A 21,979-nucleotide genomic window follows, 5' to 3' on the forward strand; every position below is an offset into this window, starting at 1 on the left:
GAAAATTGCGGATTTTTTTTCACAATTAAATTGTCTATTTAATTTACGTAAATTTCAAGACAAGATTCAATTTTACGAAATTGAGAGCATCTGCGATTTTCTTATTATGTGAATGTTGTTATGTATAGTAAAATTTTCCAGGAAGTCTCTAACGAGAAATTGCTGATGACTACTAAAGTTTTCTCTTATTTCATTATCACTACAGAAAACTTATAAACTCATTTGAAGATATTTTGAAATATTTTAAATCAATTTTAATTAATTAATTTGATTGAAAATCACAAGAAAATGAAGTAACTTTGCTCTGAATCTTTTCAAAAAAAATAGTATGGAAAACATTTCTTATTTTCTAATTAAATATTTACATACCTATACATCTCAAGATTATTAAAAGCTTCCTATATATTTGGTTAAGTAAACTTTTTTGCCCATTAATAGACCCATTTATAGCATTTGAAGTAAGTAATTTAGGGATGGCGAAAGGAATTAAGGTTATACAAAAATAGAAAAAAAAAATCCTGAATAAAAGACGATCAAAGCCAAATAAAAAAATAAAGGGAAACTTTTCCTAAATTTCTTATAAATTCAAACTTGAGCGCCCATTCGATAGGTTTCCTCGAAAGCAGCATAAAAAACCAACTTGAGCCAACTCATTCTAAGTTGTATGTAAATTGAGAGGTGCTCGATGTGGTGAATATTTCAAAATTCGCTCAAGAACTTCCCAAAGTTGCATATCAAAACCACATTCAATCGATAAATTGGAAAAGTTGATTGATTGAAGGAGGTAATGGGAAAATATTGCCCCTCTCAGAGTCGTATCATTTTCACCAACTTTCCACGAAGAAATTGCTTAAACACCAAACTAGAACCTTTTGCGTCTTCATAGCAAAAAGTCGACAAGTTTTCCCTTTACCTGATACATAATTCCTAGCTGACGATGTTTTGTAATTTAATAGCCATTCAAGAGTTTCTTTTACTCTATATTTGCAATGTCAAGATTACGAACCACAGAGAAAAACTCATCAAAAAAATTTAGCAATTTATTTTATTACAAAAGAAAATAAATTTTTGTACATTTTAAGCATTCTTGTTCGAAAAGTTTTCTTTTTTTTTCGTGAATTGCTTGAGACTTTCTTGCCACACAAAATTGCTAAAGTTTAGCCCAATTCGAATTAATGTAAAAATTCGAGTTAAAGAATGTCGTGGTTTAGGAAAAAAAGGATTGATTGGATAAGAAATCATTATGACTAAACTTTTTGGTAAAAATTGATTTAGCGAGTCACGGTTCATTCTCTCCTATTATTAGATTTCGCAATCTTTTTTTTCGCACATCGTCTAAAATAGAACTGACTGCGTAGGTGTTGGGGCATTTAATACATCGGTGGATGATCCGGATAGAGTTTGCAGGGTCTGAGTTGTTCCTGTCCCCTCTCGTGGAGCCATTTGTTACTCACTGTGTCGATGGGGGGAAATGTCGAGTGTGGGATGAAAGAAAAGAAAATCACATTATGTTAATATAATTCATAAGTGGAATGATAATTCTACAAGAAAAAGGTTTCATCTCAATGGAGGGTGTGTGTGTGCTTCTTATTGAAAAATCATTCACAACAGAGGGTGGAAAAACTTGTAAGACGTGCCAAAAGGGATTTTATAGAGAATCTTTTATCCATTTTCGCAAAAATTCTTACCCCATTTTGTACCCGCTAGGACGGGGCATGCAGCATGGCGTGTTTGGTAATCTCCTTCCCCAGATGTAAATAGGTTGTGCCAGAAGGCAGCAGTTCCCTTCTTGGGCCACAGTGCCGTTCGAATTGATGGGAAAACTGTCGCTCCTCCTTGGGTCACATCGCTCATGTAAAATAATACTGTTGCAATGCGATTCCCCGTACCGAGACTCTTAAATGCATTCGTTTCTTCCTTCTGCAAAGATTCCCCCCCGTAAGAGGCAGCATAAGCATTTTGTCACGTTGCACCACGACATATATAGATATACTTACGCGAGCAAAATCAAAATGAGGCTCATAGTGACCCCCAATGCCGTAATTTACGACCTGCAACTCTTCTGCCGTCTCCACTGTGAGTCCAGCCATGTCTTCAACTCGCCGCCCGATGCGCTTCACAAATTCATGATCCTCATCTTTGAGCCATGCCGATTTGCTAATCCGATAGTGAGCAATTTCCAACTCACCTGTTTTGTGATTTTGCACTGTTGCCCGACGAAACTGAAATTGCATATTTTCCACATATATTAGAAAATTCAGCTCTACATGTATTTCGCAATTCCCTTGGCCATCCCAAAAAAGCTTTTTCTATGCTTTATTTATGATTGGAAGAGAGCCTGTACTACACCTCAATTTTTGCAGTCATTCTATACCAAAATATCTCCATAAAATATTCAACAATAACACGACAGATTTAGATGAATATTTATGCTACTTTTGGGCGTAATGTTGTACAAAACTTTCCAAAACATACACCACCCTCAAAAAGTTCTATATTTAAATAAGAATAAAATATAGGAGCTTTTAAATTAATCTTGCTAACTAACCAATGCTGACCTTTAAAGTTCAGTTCAGACAGATTACATAAAATAATAATTCATTTATCATAAATATTGCATGTGACACATATTTAAAACTGACTAACTGACTAATAAAGAAGATTTTTAAAATTCATCAAAAATGTGCATGAAGACAATACAACTTTTACATTTTGTTTCTTATGAATTATGTATACAAAAGTGAATGAGCTTTTAAAGCTTTTTGTCGTGAAACTTTGCACCTTTTGCAAAACTACAATGTTGTTGATAAATTACTGTAATTAAATCATCACAATGCAAAATTACTTTGTTGCAATGCTAGAATGTGAGAGGAATCACTTCGCTATTTATTCTAACTAATGGTTTCAATCTTCTGCAGCGCAGTGCATTTACTCATTGGACTAAATTGTAATTTTGTGAAGGATAACTCAATCAAAAACTTTCCAGCGAGTGCATATTGGCGAATAAAATTAATTCATTCGTGCATTAAGGAAAAGTTTAGATAAATTTAATTCTGCGATAGCATTATGTTTTTACATAATTGAATAGGAATTTTTTTTATATAAATTTTTCAAATAAAATTTACTTTGTAGAAATACAATCAAAAGTAACTTTAAATAATGTCGGATTTAATCTCTTTTCACGAGAAAAGAAGGAAAACCCGGAGATGAAGTATAGAAAAATATGTATAAATAATGTACATACTTTAATCAAAAATATGTTACATTGCGCCCATCCACACTGGACAAACTTATACAAAAAGTTTTAAACTTTGACTGTAGAGCATGAACAGTGAAAACAAGATGATAAGAAATTTAAGCTCCAGATGTTCCGTGAAATAACTTTTCAATTAGATTCCATGCTAAGCATGAAAGCACAGTGTGATAAAAGTGGGGCAATCAAAGTAATTTTCTCGCGTAAAACACGATAAAATTGAAGAACATTTCACAGGAAGGAGCAAATTCTTTGTAGTGCAAGATGAAAGAAAAAAATGTGATAATTGGCTTTTCAAGCTCATGGTCATAGATACATAAAAACAAGAGATTTTGGAGGACTCACCCGTGGTTTTGCCACTTCTTTATAACTTCAATTTCTTCATCTGACATAACATCGTGGTAGATGACGATGTAAGGTGAGAGACTAGCTTCTTCTAGTTTAAGGGGCGCAATCTTCAGGAAGGCTCTGTTATTTGTTGCATAGCGACACCTTAGGGGTGCCAATTGGATGGGTAGTGGTTGAATTTCACCACGGCACAGCATCTCATACAGCCGCCGCTCAGGAAGATCAAATTTCGACGGATCACTCACCGTGCGAATTTGCTGTGGATGTAAAGGTGGGATGGGAATTAATTTGAAAGCTCTCTTTTATACAAATTGCCATGTCATTTGATACTTTAGTGGGTATTTTTCTGTAGCTCAATCGATAAAATAAAAGTGGTGATAATTTAATTAATAAATAACGATGATGAATCATTGAGACTACCACGAAGTCAAATCAATCAATTATGAATTTTAACTTTTAATGAAACTAAGGGCGCAAAACTTTATTAATTAATTAATAAAAGGTTTTTTAAGGAAGTTTCAAATTTTGTTGTGGGATTTTTTTTAACCTCATTATATTGTAAAAAAATTCTAAAGGTAACTGAACGCAAGAAAAAGTTATCTGGTTAAGAGCTAAATGTTAAACTTCACCCTCTGATACCCTCCTCCCTTAACCCCCTCTGCAGTTTCTCAACACAGTTTGAAAAAAGAAAAGTTTTCATAAAGAGGGAATTAAATTAAGTCTCTCAAATGTGGCTATAAAAAGATAAGACTTTGCACAATATTTTATACCTCAAAATCCATATTAAGGTCTTCAGACCCATCATCACCACGAAGTTTTCGATCCATTTTCTGCATTGCCAGCTCTTTTTCATAGTACTGCTTATTTCCAATTGCTCGTTCGTGATTTGGCTTCAGTTCCAGCAGCTCGTTCGTCATGGTGAGTGCCGAATCAATGTTACCTGTTTGAGTGAAAAGACGTTTAAAGAGACGGTGCAATTGCAATTCAACCAGACAATGATCTCTCACGATTTATTTCTTTTTCACGACATTCACATAATTTATTTTATTTCATTTAATTTAATATAAGCACAGAGAAAGATTTTGTCATAGTCAAGCCGTATCATTGTGCTAATTTTGTGAATATGTCTTTTTTGCACACTATTTAACCTCACCTTGTTTGTAGGTTGAGAAGGCCAAGTACTCCAAAATGTCAGCTTTTGTAGTTGATGTTTTATTCTCACTTCTTAGAAGACGATCCATTGCTTCTCGCATCCACAAAACCGTGTGATAATGATCACCATTAATGTAGGATTGGCGTCCCAATTCAAAGCAATCACCCACGGACATTTCGGAGGTGTACTGAATCCCATTTAGCTCCCCACGAGCCACACTTGCTGTATCAAGTTTGTAGGTATCCTGCAACCTCATGAGTGCCACAGCAGCTCCATTGAGATCCTCTTCCGTGGGGAATGGTAGAATATTTCTATAGTTTGTGACATTTTCCAAATATGCTGCAAAGGATTTCAAAAGGAAAAAGCTTCATTTAAGGAAGAAGTTTAAGATTAAATTAAAATTTTAAACTTACTCGATCCAACATCGTAAAGCATCACATTTTCAACCTCCTTCCAATCCGTTGTTAGTCTCTTAGTAAGCAGAAATGCATTTATTGGATTTGATAGGTATCCAGTAATATCTGCCGCTGCTTCGTTGTGCTCACTTTGGTATTCTGCAGCTTTTCTGTTGAGATTTTAATTACATTTTATTAAAAGTTTCCTTTTATGTTCAGTACAATTAAATGTAGTTAAATATTTGAAATTGATTTAAGTTAACTTTCTGATGGATTCAGTTTAATTTAATTTGACAAAATTTTCCCTAATAGAACATGTTCTGCGTTCAGCAAAAAATATATAAAAGGAAATTTATTTATTTTTTATTTTAAAATTATGTTTGAAACGTTTAAATCAAATATTTTAAAGGTTCTTTTAGCTTCTTTTCCAATAAAGTCTTTAGATCATTTTTATAAACATTTTTTTCTCAAACATTTCGTTACATCTACCGTTAGGAAAAATTATATACATATAACAAAAATATGTCGTATAAAAGAATATTTCCATTTTCTAAATGAGACAATAAAATTGCAAATGAGAAGTAGAATTTAAATTTAAGCATTCTGTAGAAAGGTAAATGAGGCGTACTTTTTTAGGAACTGTATTTTCTCCTCCTGTGCCTTTATGTATTCCTCCAAATTTGTGATGAGAACAGCTTCCGTCTCTAGCAGTTCCTCCATCTCCACCAGTGCTGTGAAAACTTCCGGGCGGGCGACATTTATGAGAAGCAGCAAGAAAAGAACAATAGCGCCGCGAAGTGATTTCGTGAACTGTGAGACCATCGTTTCCCAATTGATATCTGCAAAAGAGAGAGAGAGTACCACGACCCGAGTCATGTTGAGAAATATCTATTCGTTTAATTGCAACAGTTCATTGAATATAACTGACTTTTCAATATGAAAATCATAATGCAATATATAGGTAGGTATACATATCTGATGTTTATCGCGCTTTGTCACACCTCTCTGTGCTGCTGAGCTATTGAACTTTGCATTCGTAACCAATATATGGTTTTTGCCAACTTCAACATAAATGTGTATAGATTTTAGTGAATTTTCAACCACACAATAGACGAATGGAATTTTTTTAAAAGCTTTTTGTGACTTTCAGAATAAATAGAGAAACAAGGACTTTTTTACTCGCGTCATTCACTTGAATTTCCTTAACAATCAGGAAGTTTTACAATGTGAGGTAGCGCGCAATAAATTTCACTGATCTTAACATGAAAATGAAAGTAAAATTTCTCATCTTCATGCAACCATTCAACGACTAACGCCTTCGCGCTCTTGATAATTGAAATTGAAACTTTATACGTGAATAGATAAAAAACAAAGACTTTCAAGTTAAATGGGAAAATTAATTGAATTCACCCAAGTTCCAATTAGATATTTATTCTAATTTTTTGTTTCCATTGAAAGGGCCCTTTTGTGTCCCAATGCAAATTTCAATTGTTAATGAGGCTCCTCATCTGAAAAGAGTTGGTGCATATTTCCGCCCAATTTATTCCTCTGCTGCAGGAACAATGATACAATGCATATACGTGTTGGGCTCTTTTTCTACATGAATTAAAAAAAAAACTTTTGGCAAGGTGGGTGTTACTAAATTCTGGATAAAATTTATAGTGCGAAATAACTGTCCAAATATTTTTTTGATTCTGAAATTGTTCCTCAAAATATTGCAAAAGTACCCAACACCAAACTGCGTTGAAATATTTTGAATTTTGTTATGTTGCAACTTGCAACTCTATCACCCATTGTTTCTATATAGTTGAGAGGCAGCTGCTAAGCGGTTTTTTCGGCATGATGCTTACGGAGAGAGAACCGTGGTAAAAGGTACCTAACAAATGCCAATTTGCTGACATACCCACTGATTTCTAATTCAACTGCATTTAATCGTTGCAATCAGGAAAATCTACAGATGAGTGGGAATTTTAATTGCCACCGTGTGATATATCGGAAAGGTACGTTTGGGTACAATCTTTCATGAATTTTAGGTGGGGTACAGTGATGATGAAATATTTGCTTGTTCAAAAAATTTAATATTTAGTCAATGATTTTATTTGCTTTCCTAGAGAATCATCGTTTTTGCACAGGGTCAAATGCTTTCAAGTGGGGATTTTTTTCTTTGCAAAATGTTTCATTTTTATGTATGTAAAAATGAGAAGAGATAGCATGTGTTACATGCTCAATGAAAATCGCACTGAGGAACTCCTTCAGAGGATTTAATTTACTTTTTTCAATGAATAAAAATCATTTTTTCTGCTTCAGTTTGTTTTGTGTAGGTTACTCAAAGCTCGGGATTTTTGAGACAATTAGTTAACGTAGGTCACGTCTTATCCTATACTATGTGATCCCTAACATTGATAAACAAATCTCCCGGACACTTATAAACCATTACAAAATTTTCCCATGCTTATTTAATTTTAAAGATCGTAAACTTCGACAAAAAGCGTCAAAAGCTTCAGAAAAAAAATCATGACGCATCTACCTTATAAAAAAAGATTCACTTTCAATGAAAAGAAAATAAATAACATTTGACAATCAAGGACTGATCTACACGAGCTTGGATAAGTTAGTAGTGCGAATATAATGTATTCTGTCTGAATCTTGCTGCATCCCATCTCACAGCAATTTCCTTTGAAATAATTCTACAAAAGATATACACCTTGTAATTTTTCTGCGATCGTTTTGCGTGTAATCTATATTTTACATCTTTCATTGTATAGTTTAATGCATTTCCATTCTGATGTTATAGCAATTTATACATCCATCAGATGTAGAGACGTATAAGTAATGAAATTGACGTTCTCCTCCAGACGGAGTAACAAGTGAATGTGAGGAAAATTCTAGAGTGAACAGAGCTCACAGAGCACTGGCTCTGTGATAATCATAACATTCAACATTATTCATAGCTCTCAATGAGGGGGAATGAATAAGAACATCGTCTTAATTTCTCATGTACATAATCTCAATACACACAAAAAATCTCTGGACTACGTGACCCAAAATTATTTATATACATTGAATTGAAAAAAATCTGGTACGCCTTTCCATTATTCGCATGGAGAGAAAGATCATAGAAAAATCACAGAAAAGAAAGGAGGATACAAACTCATCATCTTCTTACAAGTATTTAGCAAAGAATGCATTCTCACTTAACATTACAAAATTCAAAGAAAAAATATTTTAAAAAAATGTAAGAACACACATCAATTTTCTCCGGCGACATTAATGGCAATCGATGCATAAATTAAAGTAATTGCCACTTTTGCGGTATTATCTTGAGAAATGGTATTTTGCTTTTCATCCAGCATGGAACATTCAACAGGAAATGTTATGAAAAATGTGCATGATGAGACTTTCACATGGAGAGAACATTGACAAAACAGACAAAATGTACTTCAAGTGTGTGAATTCAATTCAATTCAATTAATTATATAACACTCCAAAACAAGAATACTGTGCTAAACGACCATCTCTTAGACGAGTTTTACTTTTCTCGAGACTTCAGCTATAATACATACATAATATTGTGTATACATATTTTCATTCCACTCCATAAATTTTGCCCATATTTCGTTTCAAATGTCCACATGTTAGGGGTGGAAAAGTAATGAAACAGACAAAACGACAGAACTAATGAAACGGACTGAGAGCGTGGGTTATAGTGTATCAAATTTAGCTGTGATTTAATGTAAACTGATTTTCAATACAGGAGTAAATTCTTATGTAAATCTTTTCTTTTCTTACAATTCGCCAGTTATAAAATTTTTGGTATTCTGGGAAAAATCTTATAAGATTCTGACGTTTTATTTGTTTCTATAATTGCGGTTTTGAAGGAAAATTACTTTTCTGACTGTTTTCTGGAACAATAAATTCTTTGGTTTTTATATAGAATAACAAAGAACGACTTAAAAATATCAACTGACCTTTAAAGTTGTTAGAAAAGAAAAATTTTTTATCAGAATCAGCCCCACAAATTTAACTTTTAAAGATATTGTATTAAATACATAAAAAAAAAGATTAAAAAACTAAAAATTTTTTGAGATAAAATTTATGAAAAAAATGTCCAAGATTGTCTTTCTCAACAACTTGCATATAATTTTCAGAAAAAAAAATACATGACAGAGGCACAAAATTATGTTAGTCATCAGCCCTTGACACAGTCACAACATAAGAAATAAATAGCTTCCCCGGCATATTTCTTTTGGAAAGCAAATGTTTTATCGCTTAAAAGAACTGACTGTTGATATTTTCTCGACAATCATTCGTCCACTATTTCTATTTCATGACCATTCCTCTGATTATTCGGATGTGGGAAGTCAAAGATCATTTTCAATTTTTCAATGTTGGTCTGTTTCCGAAATGAAAAAAAGTCTGTCTTTTTTTCCTTTTGCTTTTGGGGTCCAATTTCGGTGATAAAGTGGAATGAATGCACATGTGGGAAATTTCATGAGATTTTTCGTTTAATCGGCATTTTCGAGAACCTTCAAAGTGGCGTTTAACCTCTAGGCCGCCAAGCGGGGTCGTTGAACGACCCCAGCCCTATATTTCGTGCTATAACTTAATAAATATAAAAGATACCATTCCCATCTTTTGGAAATAAGTTCTTTGGTTATCTGAGGAGGTTGTGTAAAAATTTCAGCTCAATCCGTCCACCACAAGAAAAGTTATTAAGAAAAATGTAGAAGAAGGGAATTCAAAAATTGGTGTAACGGCCATGCTGCGGAAAATTTCTCAGAATGAAGTTAGTCACATCATAAATCATATGGTTGAAGGGGGTTGAAGGGTTGTGTTTACTTTCTCACTTTACCATCTCAGTGTCAGAATTATCGCGAATAAGTAACATAAACAGCATAAAACATAATTAGAAGCATATAAATGTGCAAAACAATAAAGAATATTCGAGAAATATTGCCATTTATCACGGTGCGGGAAGTGAGGGGAATGTGGGGAAGTAGTGAAAAAAAATAGCAGTTGCGGTCAACTTCGTGGCAAATTTCTCACGAAGAAAGTGTGAAAAATGAGTGAAAAATGTTTTTCCCTAATATCTTCTTCTGCGTGTTTCCGGGTGGCAAATTTGTGGTGCAAGGGGCAAGAGGACTATATAAGGAGTCTAAAGGTAGTGACCCGACAGTTCCCAGTTTTATAGTTTATGAGAAAATCGACTTCCTTCTTGGGGTCGTTCAACGACCCCACCTTGGCGCTCTAAGGAAGCTCCAAGGTCTTGGCGGCCAGCAGGTTAAATGCATCAATCAATTCATTTAAATACCGCATAATCATAGCATATCCAGGATATTCAGATATGTGTGTACGTACCTATGTATATAATAACAATTTTAATTTCCAACAATTCTCTACATACCTATCGGATTGTGTGCCGCCAATTGACTTTGTTAACGTCGATTATAAATAAATTCACACGCTATCGGTTTATCACAGAAGATTCACTCTCAGAAATATTTCTCTAACACCATCACTTCGTGCGTTGATTTTTCTTCAGCTTCCAATTCTCAGTTTTCCGCCCTCACTTTTGCGGATTTAACCACCATCACCACTCACTAACCCCTTTATGCACTTCCCACTAGTACTTCCTGTGCCGCCAAATGCGAAAAAATGGGGATATTTCAATTGAATTTCCTGCTGCTTTTGCAACATAAAAATCTTCTTCACAACAAAATTTCTTGCGCTCTCGCTGAGTCGCTTGATTGAATGAAGAATAGAGTAAAACAACTCTATATTTACCCTACGCAGACTCCGAAGAATCCAAGCAGGGAGATGAAACGTTCAGCTATACTCCATAGCATAGGCAACTGTCTCGTTTCAACTCACTCTTACTTCCATTCATTTGTCGATTCATGGGAGCACATTTTACTTTTGGGTTCGCAGTGATGAAGGCGAATGCGTAGAGAATGTCATTGATTACAGTTAGATGTGTAGAAAATTGTCAAGAGTGTAATTAACAAATTAAAAAAAAATACAATTTAATCACAGCAGCGGTGATCAAATAATTTTTTTTAGAAATAAAAGATTAATTAATAATTAACGAATGAGTCAAAAAATTAATGTCATCAATGATCTGTAATCTTAATCTAGAACTTGGTCAACTCTACACCTTGCAGCTTATGCTGCTGAGCACAAAACACATAAGAAAATGCGCGAGAATTTAAACTATTATCGTGATAACTTATTCAGTTTTTTTTAACTACTGTATTTGCATATTTCTATTTCAAATTAAATAAAACGTTTTGTTTTGCATTATAAAATAAAACTCCACATTTTATGACACATTTTTTTTTAATTTAATCCACGTTAGTAAATTCCCCAAAAAAATGAGCTGTAAAGCAACTTTTATGGGTCCATATGAATTGGATCAGAATCGTCTGAATGAAATGTTTAGCAGAAAAAATCACTTTTAAAATTGATTAAAAATTCGCATGACAACTACTTTCATTTTCTTCGCGATGAAAATAAAGAGTTGTGAATGACATAAAAATAATAAACATGATGTACATAATTGGTTACTTTCAATTATTATTATTAAGTGTAAAAACGTGCCCATTGCACATGGAGTTTCAGTAAAATAAATTTTGTGTTATTTAATTTGCCGAACCTTTAGTTACTTTTATGATTATGTATTAAAATAAATAAATTATATAATAAAAAAAAATATAAGAAAGATCAAATCTTCAGAATCATAAGTGTCAGAGTTGCGGTGAGAAAACAAAGCGTGTGCCAGGTCAATGATTTCGTCAAGCATGATAATAACCTTTTGTGACTAAACTACTCAATATGCAGACTGAAGGTTAAATGTCACGATGGATTTAAAATATTGCGGGCGTTCTGTCCATCAATGGCTATCAATGTGATCAGCGTTCATTGTCACTCTCGTAAATTTACTTCTCGGTCTGTTGACTCCTAAAAGGGTGTCAATTTGTCTGCAATTCTCACATAATAAATGAACATAAAAAGAGAATCATAAAAGAGATATCGTGTAAAAAAAATTTATGACTAAATTTGGAAAATCTAGTTCTGATAAAAACACTAAATTATCATGAAAGTCTTGAAATGGAAATATGGAAAAAAAAATTTTAAAAAGTCCTTAAAATTATTTTGTTAATTGGTTTAGCAATTCTCATTAAAGGAAACAATACTTGATTTAAAACTTTAAACCTATTTTCTATATTTTTTTCAATCACCACCAAATTAAAACAAATAAGAAAATTAAAAATACCATAATGCTCCGAAAAAGAAAAAAGTCGTTGATGAAATTTTAAAATCGATTTAAATCTTGTTTTTTTTTACAACATTTCTAACATTTAGGCTTTTTTATCTATCTTATTATTAACTTGTATTTTGCCACAATATTAATAAGCTAAAATTATGCAAAAACCGTGACATGGAAAAAACCTGGTTGATGTCCAAAAAGTAGGTAATACATATTGGTGTGGTATATTAACATAATTTAAATGCTCCTTATGCAACTAATCAGTCATCAACAAATACAAGCCGTTTACAGCCCTACAACAACTTTGAGTAATGCATTAATCAATGAAATATTTAATGAATGATTTGGACTATTTTGACATATTTAATTAATTTTTTTCATGTTTAATTTTTATTTAGAAATAAAATTTAAATCCATTTGATGGTTGAAAAAAAATCATTTAGAGATATTGCAACTTATCAGATGCATTGCGCAAATTTTGAAAGTTTTTAATTAATGTGTTCTTTGTCTTTTAGGCTAAACTTCTTCTGTATACGAATTGCATTGGGAGACCGTGAAAGAGTTAATGTGTTGCTTAAACTTGTGGTTGAATGTTTTCAGGTGGAAAAAAGTGTTTATTTTGATTGCATTGCTCCAAATGTGGTCAGATGTGTGAGAAAGAATAATGTTGAATGTTGTTATATTTTGCCGAAAGGCGCCACAGTTGCAAGTGTCCCAAATAGCGAGAAGTTTGCCCATATTAATTAAAATAATAATTTATTTTATTTCTCCCACCTTTCGGAGCTCAACACCGACAGTGTGGAAGTGGATGGACGTGTGCAAGAAGTTCAGCCGCGACAGTCTGTGCTTTCAAGTCTACCTCATCGTACGTCTTTTGGTTTTGCTTGTTTTTTTTTGTGCCTACACCACCTGCGAAAGAGACGCGTGTTTGTGGTGAAAGAAAGAAATTTCTCTGGTGACATTTTCCGGAACATAGGAAGTGCATAAAGTGCAACACATTCTGGTGATTTACCCCGTGGAATTTTCAATGAAAAACTAAAGAGTTTTCCATTTAAAGCATAAAGTGATGTTTGAAGTGAAAAAAAAATGAAGAAAACTTTTAGCCCATAATGCATAAATTACCAATTCTTTACCACTTTCTCTGCCAACAACACGACAAACTCTGCACCACAGCAAAGCCGTGAATATGTGATTCAGAAAAGCTCCTTTTGTGTATACGCTACAAATAAATTTCAACGTGTGACCACTAGTGAAGCTCTAAGTGACGCAATTTGCATCTTGAACACACCAATTTCGTTGAGTAATTCCCAACAACCCATTTGATACCCCCAGAGCGCATAAAAGCACCGAGATGCGAAGTATCTTCAAACCTTGATCAACGCAAAACTATGTCGTTCGCCGATGATCTTCAAAGTAGGTTTCTTGCCTTCATCTCTCGCACATTTTCTCTACAAACACACGTCGTGGCGATTCTTTGTCTTTTTTTTTTAAATATAAATCTCTCTTGATCACCACCTGAGACAAGTAAACAATTCTACTTAATGTCAGCGTAAGTGGAATTGAGTGGAAATGGTTATTGTGTTGAGAATAAGCATCTTTGAGGGCATTTGATATAATGAATTGATTGACCTTGTATGGGTTCAGTGCACAACGTGGACGATTAAACTATTAAGTGGATGTCTTAAGTTCATAAAATGATTAATTTTTTTTATTCAGGTGTGAGTTTAATAAAAATGATAAATGAAAAATTTTTGCAATATTCACTAAGCGTAAACACGTGCATGAACTTTTGCAAATTCCAGGTGTTAAAAGCTCTCATGTCGCCACTGAGATCTTTAATGCTTCTTAATGATTTCTAATGCAAACTCTTAAAAAAAATCTTATACTTACTTCAAATGAGTAAAACCGTCTCTAACTGAAATAAGCTCTATTTCTCAAAAATAAGCACTAATTCAATACTTACCTTTTCATAAAAGCTCTTGACAACACTGTAAGCAAAGCACAATCAGCTGCAAGCAATTTCTCCGTAGATTTGCATCTATGAGATAATTCTATTTTATATGTATTGCAAAATTGACAGCATGACAATAAATATAGCATTACCACAAGGAAATAAAGTTCAAGTTTAGCTTTGGCGCACGGAAAACTCATCAGATATTCTCTCCATGCTGCACAAGTATTATGTACATGGTGAAAATCTCTTCCGTCTCACCATACCGTCCATGCAGCCCTGTAGATGGTAACGCTGTGTGAATGCCCAAGAGTATTAATTTGCATATAATTTGATTATCGCACTAATGCCATTAGGTCTTTCTCGTTGCGTGGCTGTGGTCAGTTATCACTGATTTATTTAACTTTGACTTGCACTTCACTACGCCATGGAATAACTCACCAAAACTTTGTACCACCTCTCGCATGCAGAGACCCCTTTTGAGCACACCCGCTCTGTGAATTTTTTTTTCTTCTAACACTATAAATTTCTTCTAACACTATAAAATAAATTCCAATCACCAACATTTTGTCCAAGAAATTCATTAAAAGAGCTAAATCATAAAAAGTTTGCATATTTATGACAGTGATCCGCATGGTGCGATATTACAAAATTCACGCTGTCGGCAATGAATGTTACAAAATCACACCCGGCTGCAGTACAAAGTGTCGCGTGAACTTCGACTAAAGGTTGTAAATAAGTATTACCTATACGAAGATTAGGTCAGCGGGTTTATTGCTAAAAATCCCATGGATATGGAGGTTATCCAAAAAAAAAAAAAACAAATATTGTTTTATTAAATGAAATTCAAATCGATCTTGAAGATAGCGAAAAGTTCAATCTTGATTAGATCGAAATGTATTTTGCCAAAATATAAACATAAATCATAAAAAATATATATTTTAATTGTAAGTAAAAGGTTGAATTCTCATAAAATTTTACAATGGTATTGATGAAATCACAAATATATGAGATAGTTGGTATTTTTCATGAATGAAAATGACCAACAATTTATATATAATTCATTGTATGTACATAATAATCTATATTCAGAATTTTATCACATACTCTACTACAAGACTAATACAGAATTCAAATTCAAGGTAACCAACTAGTCTTACTTAATTCTAAAAATTAAATAAATTAAATAAAAAGTAACATTGTTTCACATTTAGTAACTCCTATGTTGCTAATTGATTTCAATTAATTTAATTTCCCAAAAAATAATGAAAATAAATCTAAAATTAATCATTTGAACACTTTCTGTAATCCGAAATAATTAAGTTCCAGACTGTAAACAAGCAGACAATAGGTAGACAGTGTAATCTCTCTAGTAAATTGCTGTGAATCGCGAATTTATTACAACATCGTCGTCATATCTCGCAGATTATCTGGTATATTTCCAATAATATTTTCCTGTTGCTCTCTATACTCTCACAGTGTTGGGTTATTTCACGTGAGTTGAATTTCTATGGAACGATTGGACGCGATTGGAAATGAAATGACTAAAGAACCCCATGCGAGCGCGCAAAATTCTACGTAGATCTCTCGCAGTTTCTTTATGTTTGACTATGAGCTGATAAACCGCATTACGCGCTATGTACATTTTTATATTAAGCGTAATTTGCAAACACGCAGAAATGTTGCTTGTATGACAAATATCATGGTTTATGAGTATTGCTGCCATTCATATCACACCTCTTCGTGTATTTTGCATTCTCTCGGGGCATGTGTGTGGCTAATTTGAAGTGGTATTGGTTGATGGAAGGCATGTTTTATTGTTGAAAAATCAAAAACAGAGAATAACAAGAGCGTATAATACACACGGCATGTCGTCTACTGAGAAGTGAGCTAAACCCCAACTTCTCATTCAGTTCAGTTCTTGTTTGTCGTTTCAGCTCAACAGACCGCGCGTTGCCTGGAATTGTTGCATCTGAGAAGTGATTAAACTCGTGCTGCGCACAAAGAACCCCAATACACATATGATAGTTATTAATTTAATTGGGATTTCTAGTGCCAACCTAGAGACATTTTTGCAATGGAATATCCCTTTAGATGGATCCTAGCTTTCTTGTGTGCCCACCAGTGTGTTGCACTGTCGTACAACAGTGTCGTGAGTGGATATCAAATTGGTGTTGGCCGAGCTGACTGTACTGGTCCACCTGTTGAGATTGCCTTTGTGAGATATTCTTTAAAAAAAAATCCAATTCAATCTTCATCTATAATCTCACATTGCAACTGAATGTGATGACTAACATCCTTTATTTCCCTCCTCGTTGTGGTAGATGGGATATGCTCAACTCTCGCAGAAGGGCGAAGGAATTCATCTGCGTCAATTCTCCAGAGCCTTCATTGTGGACGATGGCCAAAAGCGTGTTGTATTCGTGAGTGTGGATGCTGGTATGATTGGGAATGCAGTGAAGAGGGCTGTCTTGCAACGCCTCACAAAGGACTTTGGCAGCATCTACAATCACAAAAATGTCCTCATTAGTGGGACACACACTCACAGCTCACCTGGAGGATTTCTCACCCACCTTCTCTACGACTTGCCATGTCTAGGATTTATAAAGGAAACATTCAATGCCTTAGTTGTAGGAATAGCCAAAGTAAGTTCGATTTTTTTTCTCTCTTCACTTTATCTCCTTCTTAGCATCACTGTGCTCTACTTCTTTGTCTTCGAGTCTCAAAGTCTCAAACGAGTCGAGATGGGAAGATGAAGTGGAAGGGCTTCTTAGCTCGTAAATCCTCGAACCAAAATTGTCTAACCCAAAGTATCCTTTCATCAATTAAAAGGAAGCAATTTAGGAGGTCAAATCGACAATTTTCAAGCTAAATCTTAACCCAAAGTGCTGTGAGAAATTGGATCGAAGACAAGATTTTATTGCTCATGTGGTGAAATATATGAGACTAAATTTATATTCTCCCATTTCCAAGGACTTAATTGTCAATATTGCATTCCTTTTGGCTCCTTAAAGGAAATCACACAGCATGGTGAAATTAAATTGTTCACTAATCTGTTCTTTCATTCTTTAAAAATTCTTTTTTTTTTTGATAAAAAATTTTCATAAATAATGATTCATTATCCATAAAAATTCTTTATGTTTTTTACCTCTTCCAACTCTTTGGAAATTAATAATAAATCAATAAATCAACCCTGGCTCAATATCAGATTAAAAGAATTATTGTGTAAAATGCTTGTCATAAAAAAAATCATCAACTTGCAAAATGACAAAATAATGCTTCATTAATTGGAAAAATAAATAAAAATTTTCCTGAGAATTCAAAATTAATTTTCTATTTTGTGATTTTCTAAAAATAAAATTTAGCAACAAAACAACTAATTTCTTATCATTTTATGTGCTGAACTTCTGGCCTATAAATTTTGAAATTGTACACATAATATAGTAAATATGTGTGTATAAAAAAGCTCATTACAGAAAAGTTGTTTATAAACTTGCAATTTAAGTCTTTTTTTTCTCGCTATATTTTTCTATTTTTGCGTTTTTCTCTAAAGCTTTTGAATCTTTTCAAATAAATAAATGAATAAACATAGAAAATATATTTATTCGTCATAAAGTAAATACATATAATTATGTATAAGGTATCTACATATTTTTTCTCGATATCTTTAAGTATTTCTCTGAAAAAACTTCTTTAAAAAAATACCGTTTTCAATTTTTAATCAATACAGTAATTCAAGAAATTAAATGGTTCATGATAACAAGTAACTATGTAAAAATTTTGCAATCTAGATTATTTTCTCCATCACAGGTAATCAAATGATTAATAGAATTTTCACACAAATTTTGGTTTACCTCTTAATTGAAATCAATACCAGCATAAACTACATCAAATTTTAATTAAATTGACTCTATCATTTAATTGCTTCCCCAGAGTATCTCTCGTGCTCACAAGAGTATGACCAATGGTAGATTATTCATATCGGAGACTGAGATCTTGGATGTGAACATAAACCGAAGTCCATCGGCATATCTCAACAATCCCGATGAGGAGCGCAATCAGTACAAATATGATGTTGATAAGACCCTCACCCAAATTCGCTTCGTGGCATCAAATGGGAAGGTCATGGGCGCCATCAATTGGTACCCTGTCCATCCGACATCCATGAATAATACCAACAGACTCATATCCTCGGACAATATGGGATATGCAGCAATTTTGCTGGAGCAGGAATACAATCATGGAAGTCAAATTGGACAAGGTGACTTTGTAGCGGCCTTTGCGGCATCCAATCTTGGTGATGTGAGTCCTAATATTATGGGTCCAAAGTGCCAATACACAGGGGAGCCCTGTGATGTCCTCACATCATCCTGTCCGGCTAATGCGGGTCACTGCTTTGCCTCCGGCCCGGGGACTAATATATTCGAGAGCACAAAGATTATCGGTGAGCGCATCTACAAGGGTGCATCGAGATTACTACGTCAACAATCGGGTCAGGAAATCGTCGGTGAAGTGAGCTACATCCATCAATTCGTCAACATGACCGAAGTAAAGTTAAAATACATAAATCCCAAGACAAAGGCGGTGGAAGAAGTTCAAGGATGTTTCCCTGCTATGGGTTATAGTTTTGCTGCGGGCACAACAGACGGTCCGGGTGCCTTTGACTTCCACCAAGGTACAACTACGGACAATCCTCTGTGGAATATTGTAAGGGATTTTATTGCGGAACCCACAAAGGGTGACGTGGAGTGCCATAGTCCCAAACCCATCCTTTTGGCCACAGGGCGTGCAAAATTCCCCTACGATTGGCAACCCAAGGTGGTGGCGACACAACTTCTCAAAATTGGCGACACAATTCTTGTCGCAGGTAAGGGATAGAGATAAAAAAAAAAGCTTAAAGGATTTCCTCGTGGAAGATTTAATTGCCTCCCACATTCCAATTTTCAGCTCCCGGGGAATTCACCACAATGAGTGGCAGAAGACTTAGGAACGCCGTGCGAAATGCCGCCCTTCAAGCTCATGAGAAGGATATTAAAGTGATAATTTGTGGTCTCTCCAACATGTACACCAGCTACGTGGCAACTCCTGAGGAATATGCAGTGAGTTTATGCACAAAAAAACATTTAACTAATAATTATTCCATTGCATGATTGTTAAAGATCATAAAAGTGATATGTGGGGACACTAGATGATACAGGAAACGTTCAGAAAATATGTATTATTACCCTCGTGTTGATTAGATTGATTAATATTGATTATTCATGATGGTATTTTATAATTGAAAAATTGAAAATTTCCCTTCCTGAAGTGTTGATTCATTTGTGATAAAATTTCTTTTTAGTTGTTTTTTTATTTAAAGATAATAATTTAAATGGGAAATTTATAAAAAAAAGGCATTTTAAAGTTTTTAAAACCTAGAATAGGGTCAGATAGTTTTTATTTATTTATAATTTTTTTTTAATTAATTTTTTAAAAAAAATCTGATATCACAGTTTAAGAAATAATTTATTGAAAGATATTTCTTTTTTTTAATTTTAAATCAAGTAGTTATTATTATCGTACGATAAATTAAGTTGTTAAAAAGCTTAAACTTGTGTCATAATTATTTTTTGGGTCATAAATAATCCGCATAAATATTTTGAAAAATTAATGGTTTTTATCGCTGTTAATAAGAATTATTCATTTTTCTTAAAAAAAATATTTTTAAGATCCAACGATACGAAGGCGCATCAACTGTATACGGTCCCTACACTCTTCCAATCTACATGGATCAATTTTCAAAGCTCTGCCAAGCAATGTACAATGACGAGGAAGTTGATCCTGGCCCAGAACCACCCCATTTGGAGGATAAGAATCTCCTCACACTGCAGACAGGTGTCCTGTACGATGGCCATCCGTACGGACATGACTTTGGGACACTTAAAGTCCAACCAAAGGCCCACTATGTACCAGGACAGACAGTCCGTGTGGTCTTCATAGCGGCTAATCCGCGGAATAATCTCATGCATGAGGACACATTCCTGCGCGTCGAGAAACGTGACGAGGCAAGGAGTGTGTGGACAACAATAGCAACGGATGCAAACTGGGAGACACTGTAAGTATGGCAGAAAAAAAAGAAGGAAATGCGAGGAACTGAAGAGAAAACCAATATATGTGGCATATTGCATTCCAATTGCAGTTTCCGATGGACGAGAGTCTCCATGATTCTGGGTTTCAGTGATGTGGAAATACTGTGGGAAATTCCAGCGGATACACCCGCAGGGATGTATCGAATTAGCCATTCTGGCTTCTATCAGTACATTTTTGGCGGTAAATTTCCCTACAATGGCACAAGTCAAGTATTCGTCGTCGATCGCTAAAAGGTTAATTACTCTTTTGGGTGACTGCAAATTGCACATGGAATGGCGTGCATGGCAAAGAGAGGAAGTAATTTATTTATCGGAAAAAAGTGTGTTATAATGCTAGTCAATCAATTTTGCATTGTGTTTGACTCTATCTCGGATACATCAATAAAATTATCGTGAATTAACGCTTTATGACTCTTTTTCTTTCGAACATTCTGCTGCTAGATGAATCACCGGAATTTTGTGGTGTCGCTGAAGGAAAAACGTTTGGAGACTTTTCCCTATTTAGGAGGTTCCATACCTTTCTTAATAAAATACAGAATTTGATTTTATAGTTTTTTAAACTCTCTTTTTAAAAGAAGCTTATATGCCTGAAGATATTTAATTAATATTTTATAAAGCTGCAACGTAAAGTTGATAAAAGCTCTGTGTAAATAGTAATACAATACTGAATATTTAATTACACATTACTCTGGTTGATGTATCAGGAAAACACTTCCAACAATAGACGATTTTTTCACGCAAAAGTAATATCTGGAATTAACATTTAATACCATTTATTCTTAAGTAAATTTTATGATCTCAAAGATCTCACAGACATAAAATATTTTACAGTGATGCTCAACATAACGTATTTTCAAGGTGTCAATAATGGCAATAATGCGACTTTCACGAGATGTTTTATTTTCCAAAAAATCGAATAAATTTGATTAAAATAATAATTATCTAATCTTTTGGGGGAAATTTAAAGAAAATCAATTCAGAATTGAGCTCTTTAGACAATTTTGAAAAGTGAAAATTTTAAAAATTTCCCGAGAAAATTTGGATTAATGGATACATATAATGAGAAAAAATTCAAAAGAAAAGAAGTTAAGAAAATTGGTTGCTTTTGCGATTTTTTTCAATCTCTCAGTTAAATAAAATATGAGGGAAAAATATAACTTGAAAAAGGTATATAACCCCCTTTACTTAGCGGAGACAAAAACCTACCATAAAAATTATCTGCTCATTTACGCTCATTTTTCCAAGTGAGTTAAAATGCTCGTGAATGAGCGTCTCTATATATTCAACAGAAGTGTATACATTCTGCTTCACCACCACAGAACAAACAACAATTCTTTCTAAATACTCAAAGTAAAAACAAAAACTAAAAATAGTCATAAAGAACATGTACATATGTATTCGTAGCATATATGTAGTTTATGATATTTTCCGTTTTTTTTTTGTATACATTTTCGCTTTTATTCACTGCAAAAAAAATTTTGGCA

The 21,979-nt window shown here is 33.8% G+C and overlaps 2 protein-coding genes across 2 annotated transcripts; one reads left to right on the top strand and one right to left on the bottom strand.

Annotated features, from left to right (window-relative positions):
• Positions 1-1,027: 1,027 nt before the first annotated feature.
• Positions 1,028-10,896, bottom strand: LOC129786942 (prolyl 4-hydroxylase subunit alpha-1-like). Its single transcript, XM_055822209.1, has 10 exons — positions 10,554-10,896; positions 5,778-5,988; positions 5,168-5,319; positions 4,755-5,093; positions 4,372-4,541; positions 3,599-3,858; positions 2,549-2,558; positions 1,998-2,222; positions 1,689-1,920; positions 1,028-1,453 (listed from the first exon to the last, which is right to left on the bottom strand). Exons 2-10 carry the CDS (start codon positions 5,969-5,971, stop codon positions 1,371-1,373), a joined length of 1,665 nt encoding a protein of 554 aa, XP_055678184.1. The 5' UTR covers positions 5,972-5,988; positions 10,554-10,896; the 3' UTR covers positions 1,028-1,370.
• Positions 10,897-13,712: 2,816 nt separating this feature from the next.
• On the top strand, positions 13,713-20,896 carry LOC129791881 (neutral ceramidase). The gene is made up of 7 exons (XM_055830491.1): positions 13,713-13,829; positions 16,305-16,585; positions 16,692-17,012; positions 18,301-19,234; positions 19,315-19,466; positions 20,076-20,461; positions 20,546-20,896. The coding sequence occupies exons 2-7, from the start codon at positions 16,445-16,447 to the stop codon at positions 20,724-20,726; spliced, it is 2,115 nt and encodes a 704-aa protein (XP_055686466.1). The 5' UTR covers positions 13,713-13,829; positions 16,305-16,444; the 3' UTR covers positions 20,727-20,896.
• The last annotated feature ends 1,083 nt before the right edge of the window (positions 20,897-21,979 follow it).

This window comes from Lutzomyia longipalpis, chromosome 1 (assembly GCF_024334085.1).
Source record: "Lutzomyia longipalpis isolate SR_M1_2022 chromosome 1, ASM2433408v1".
Classification (NCBI taxonomy): Eukaryota; Metazoa; Arthropoda; class Insecta; order Diptera; family Psychodidae; genus Lutzomyia; species Lutzomyia longipalpis.

Excerpts from the sequence above, each read along its gene's own strand:
- LOC129786942 (XM_055822209.1), bottom strand. The coding sequence starts at position 5,971 with ATGGTCTCACAGTTCACGAAATCACTTCGCGGCGCTATTGTTCTTTTC. Across the intron at positions 5,320-5,777 it reads AAAATACAGTTCCTAAAAAA|AAAAGCTGCAGAATACCAAA; the intron begins GTACGCCTCATT and ends AAATCTCAACAG. Across the intron at positions 1,454-1,688 it reads CCTAGCGGGTACAAAATGGG|TGAGTAACAAATGGCTCCAC; the intron begins GTAAGAATTTTT and ends CCATCGACACAG.
- LOC129791881 (XM_055830491.1), top strand. The coding sequence starts at position 16,445 with ATGGAATATCCCTTTAGATGGATCCTAGCTTTCTTGTGTGCCCACCAG. Across the intron at positions 19,235-19,314 it reads CGACACAATTCTTGTCGCAG|CTCCCGGGGAATTCACCACA; the intron begins GTAAGGGATAGA and ends TCCAATTTTCAG. Across the intron at positions 20,462-20,545 it reads GATGCAAACTGGGAGACACT|TTTCCGATGGACGAGAGTCT; the intron begins GTAAGTATGGCA and ends TTCCAATTGCAG.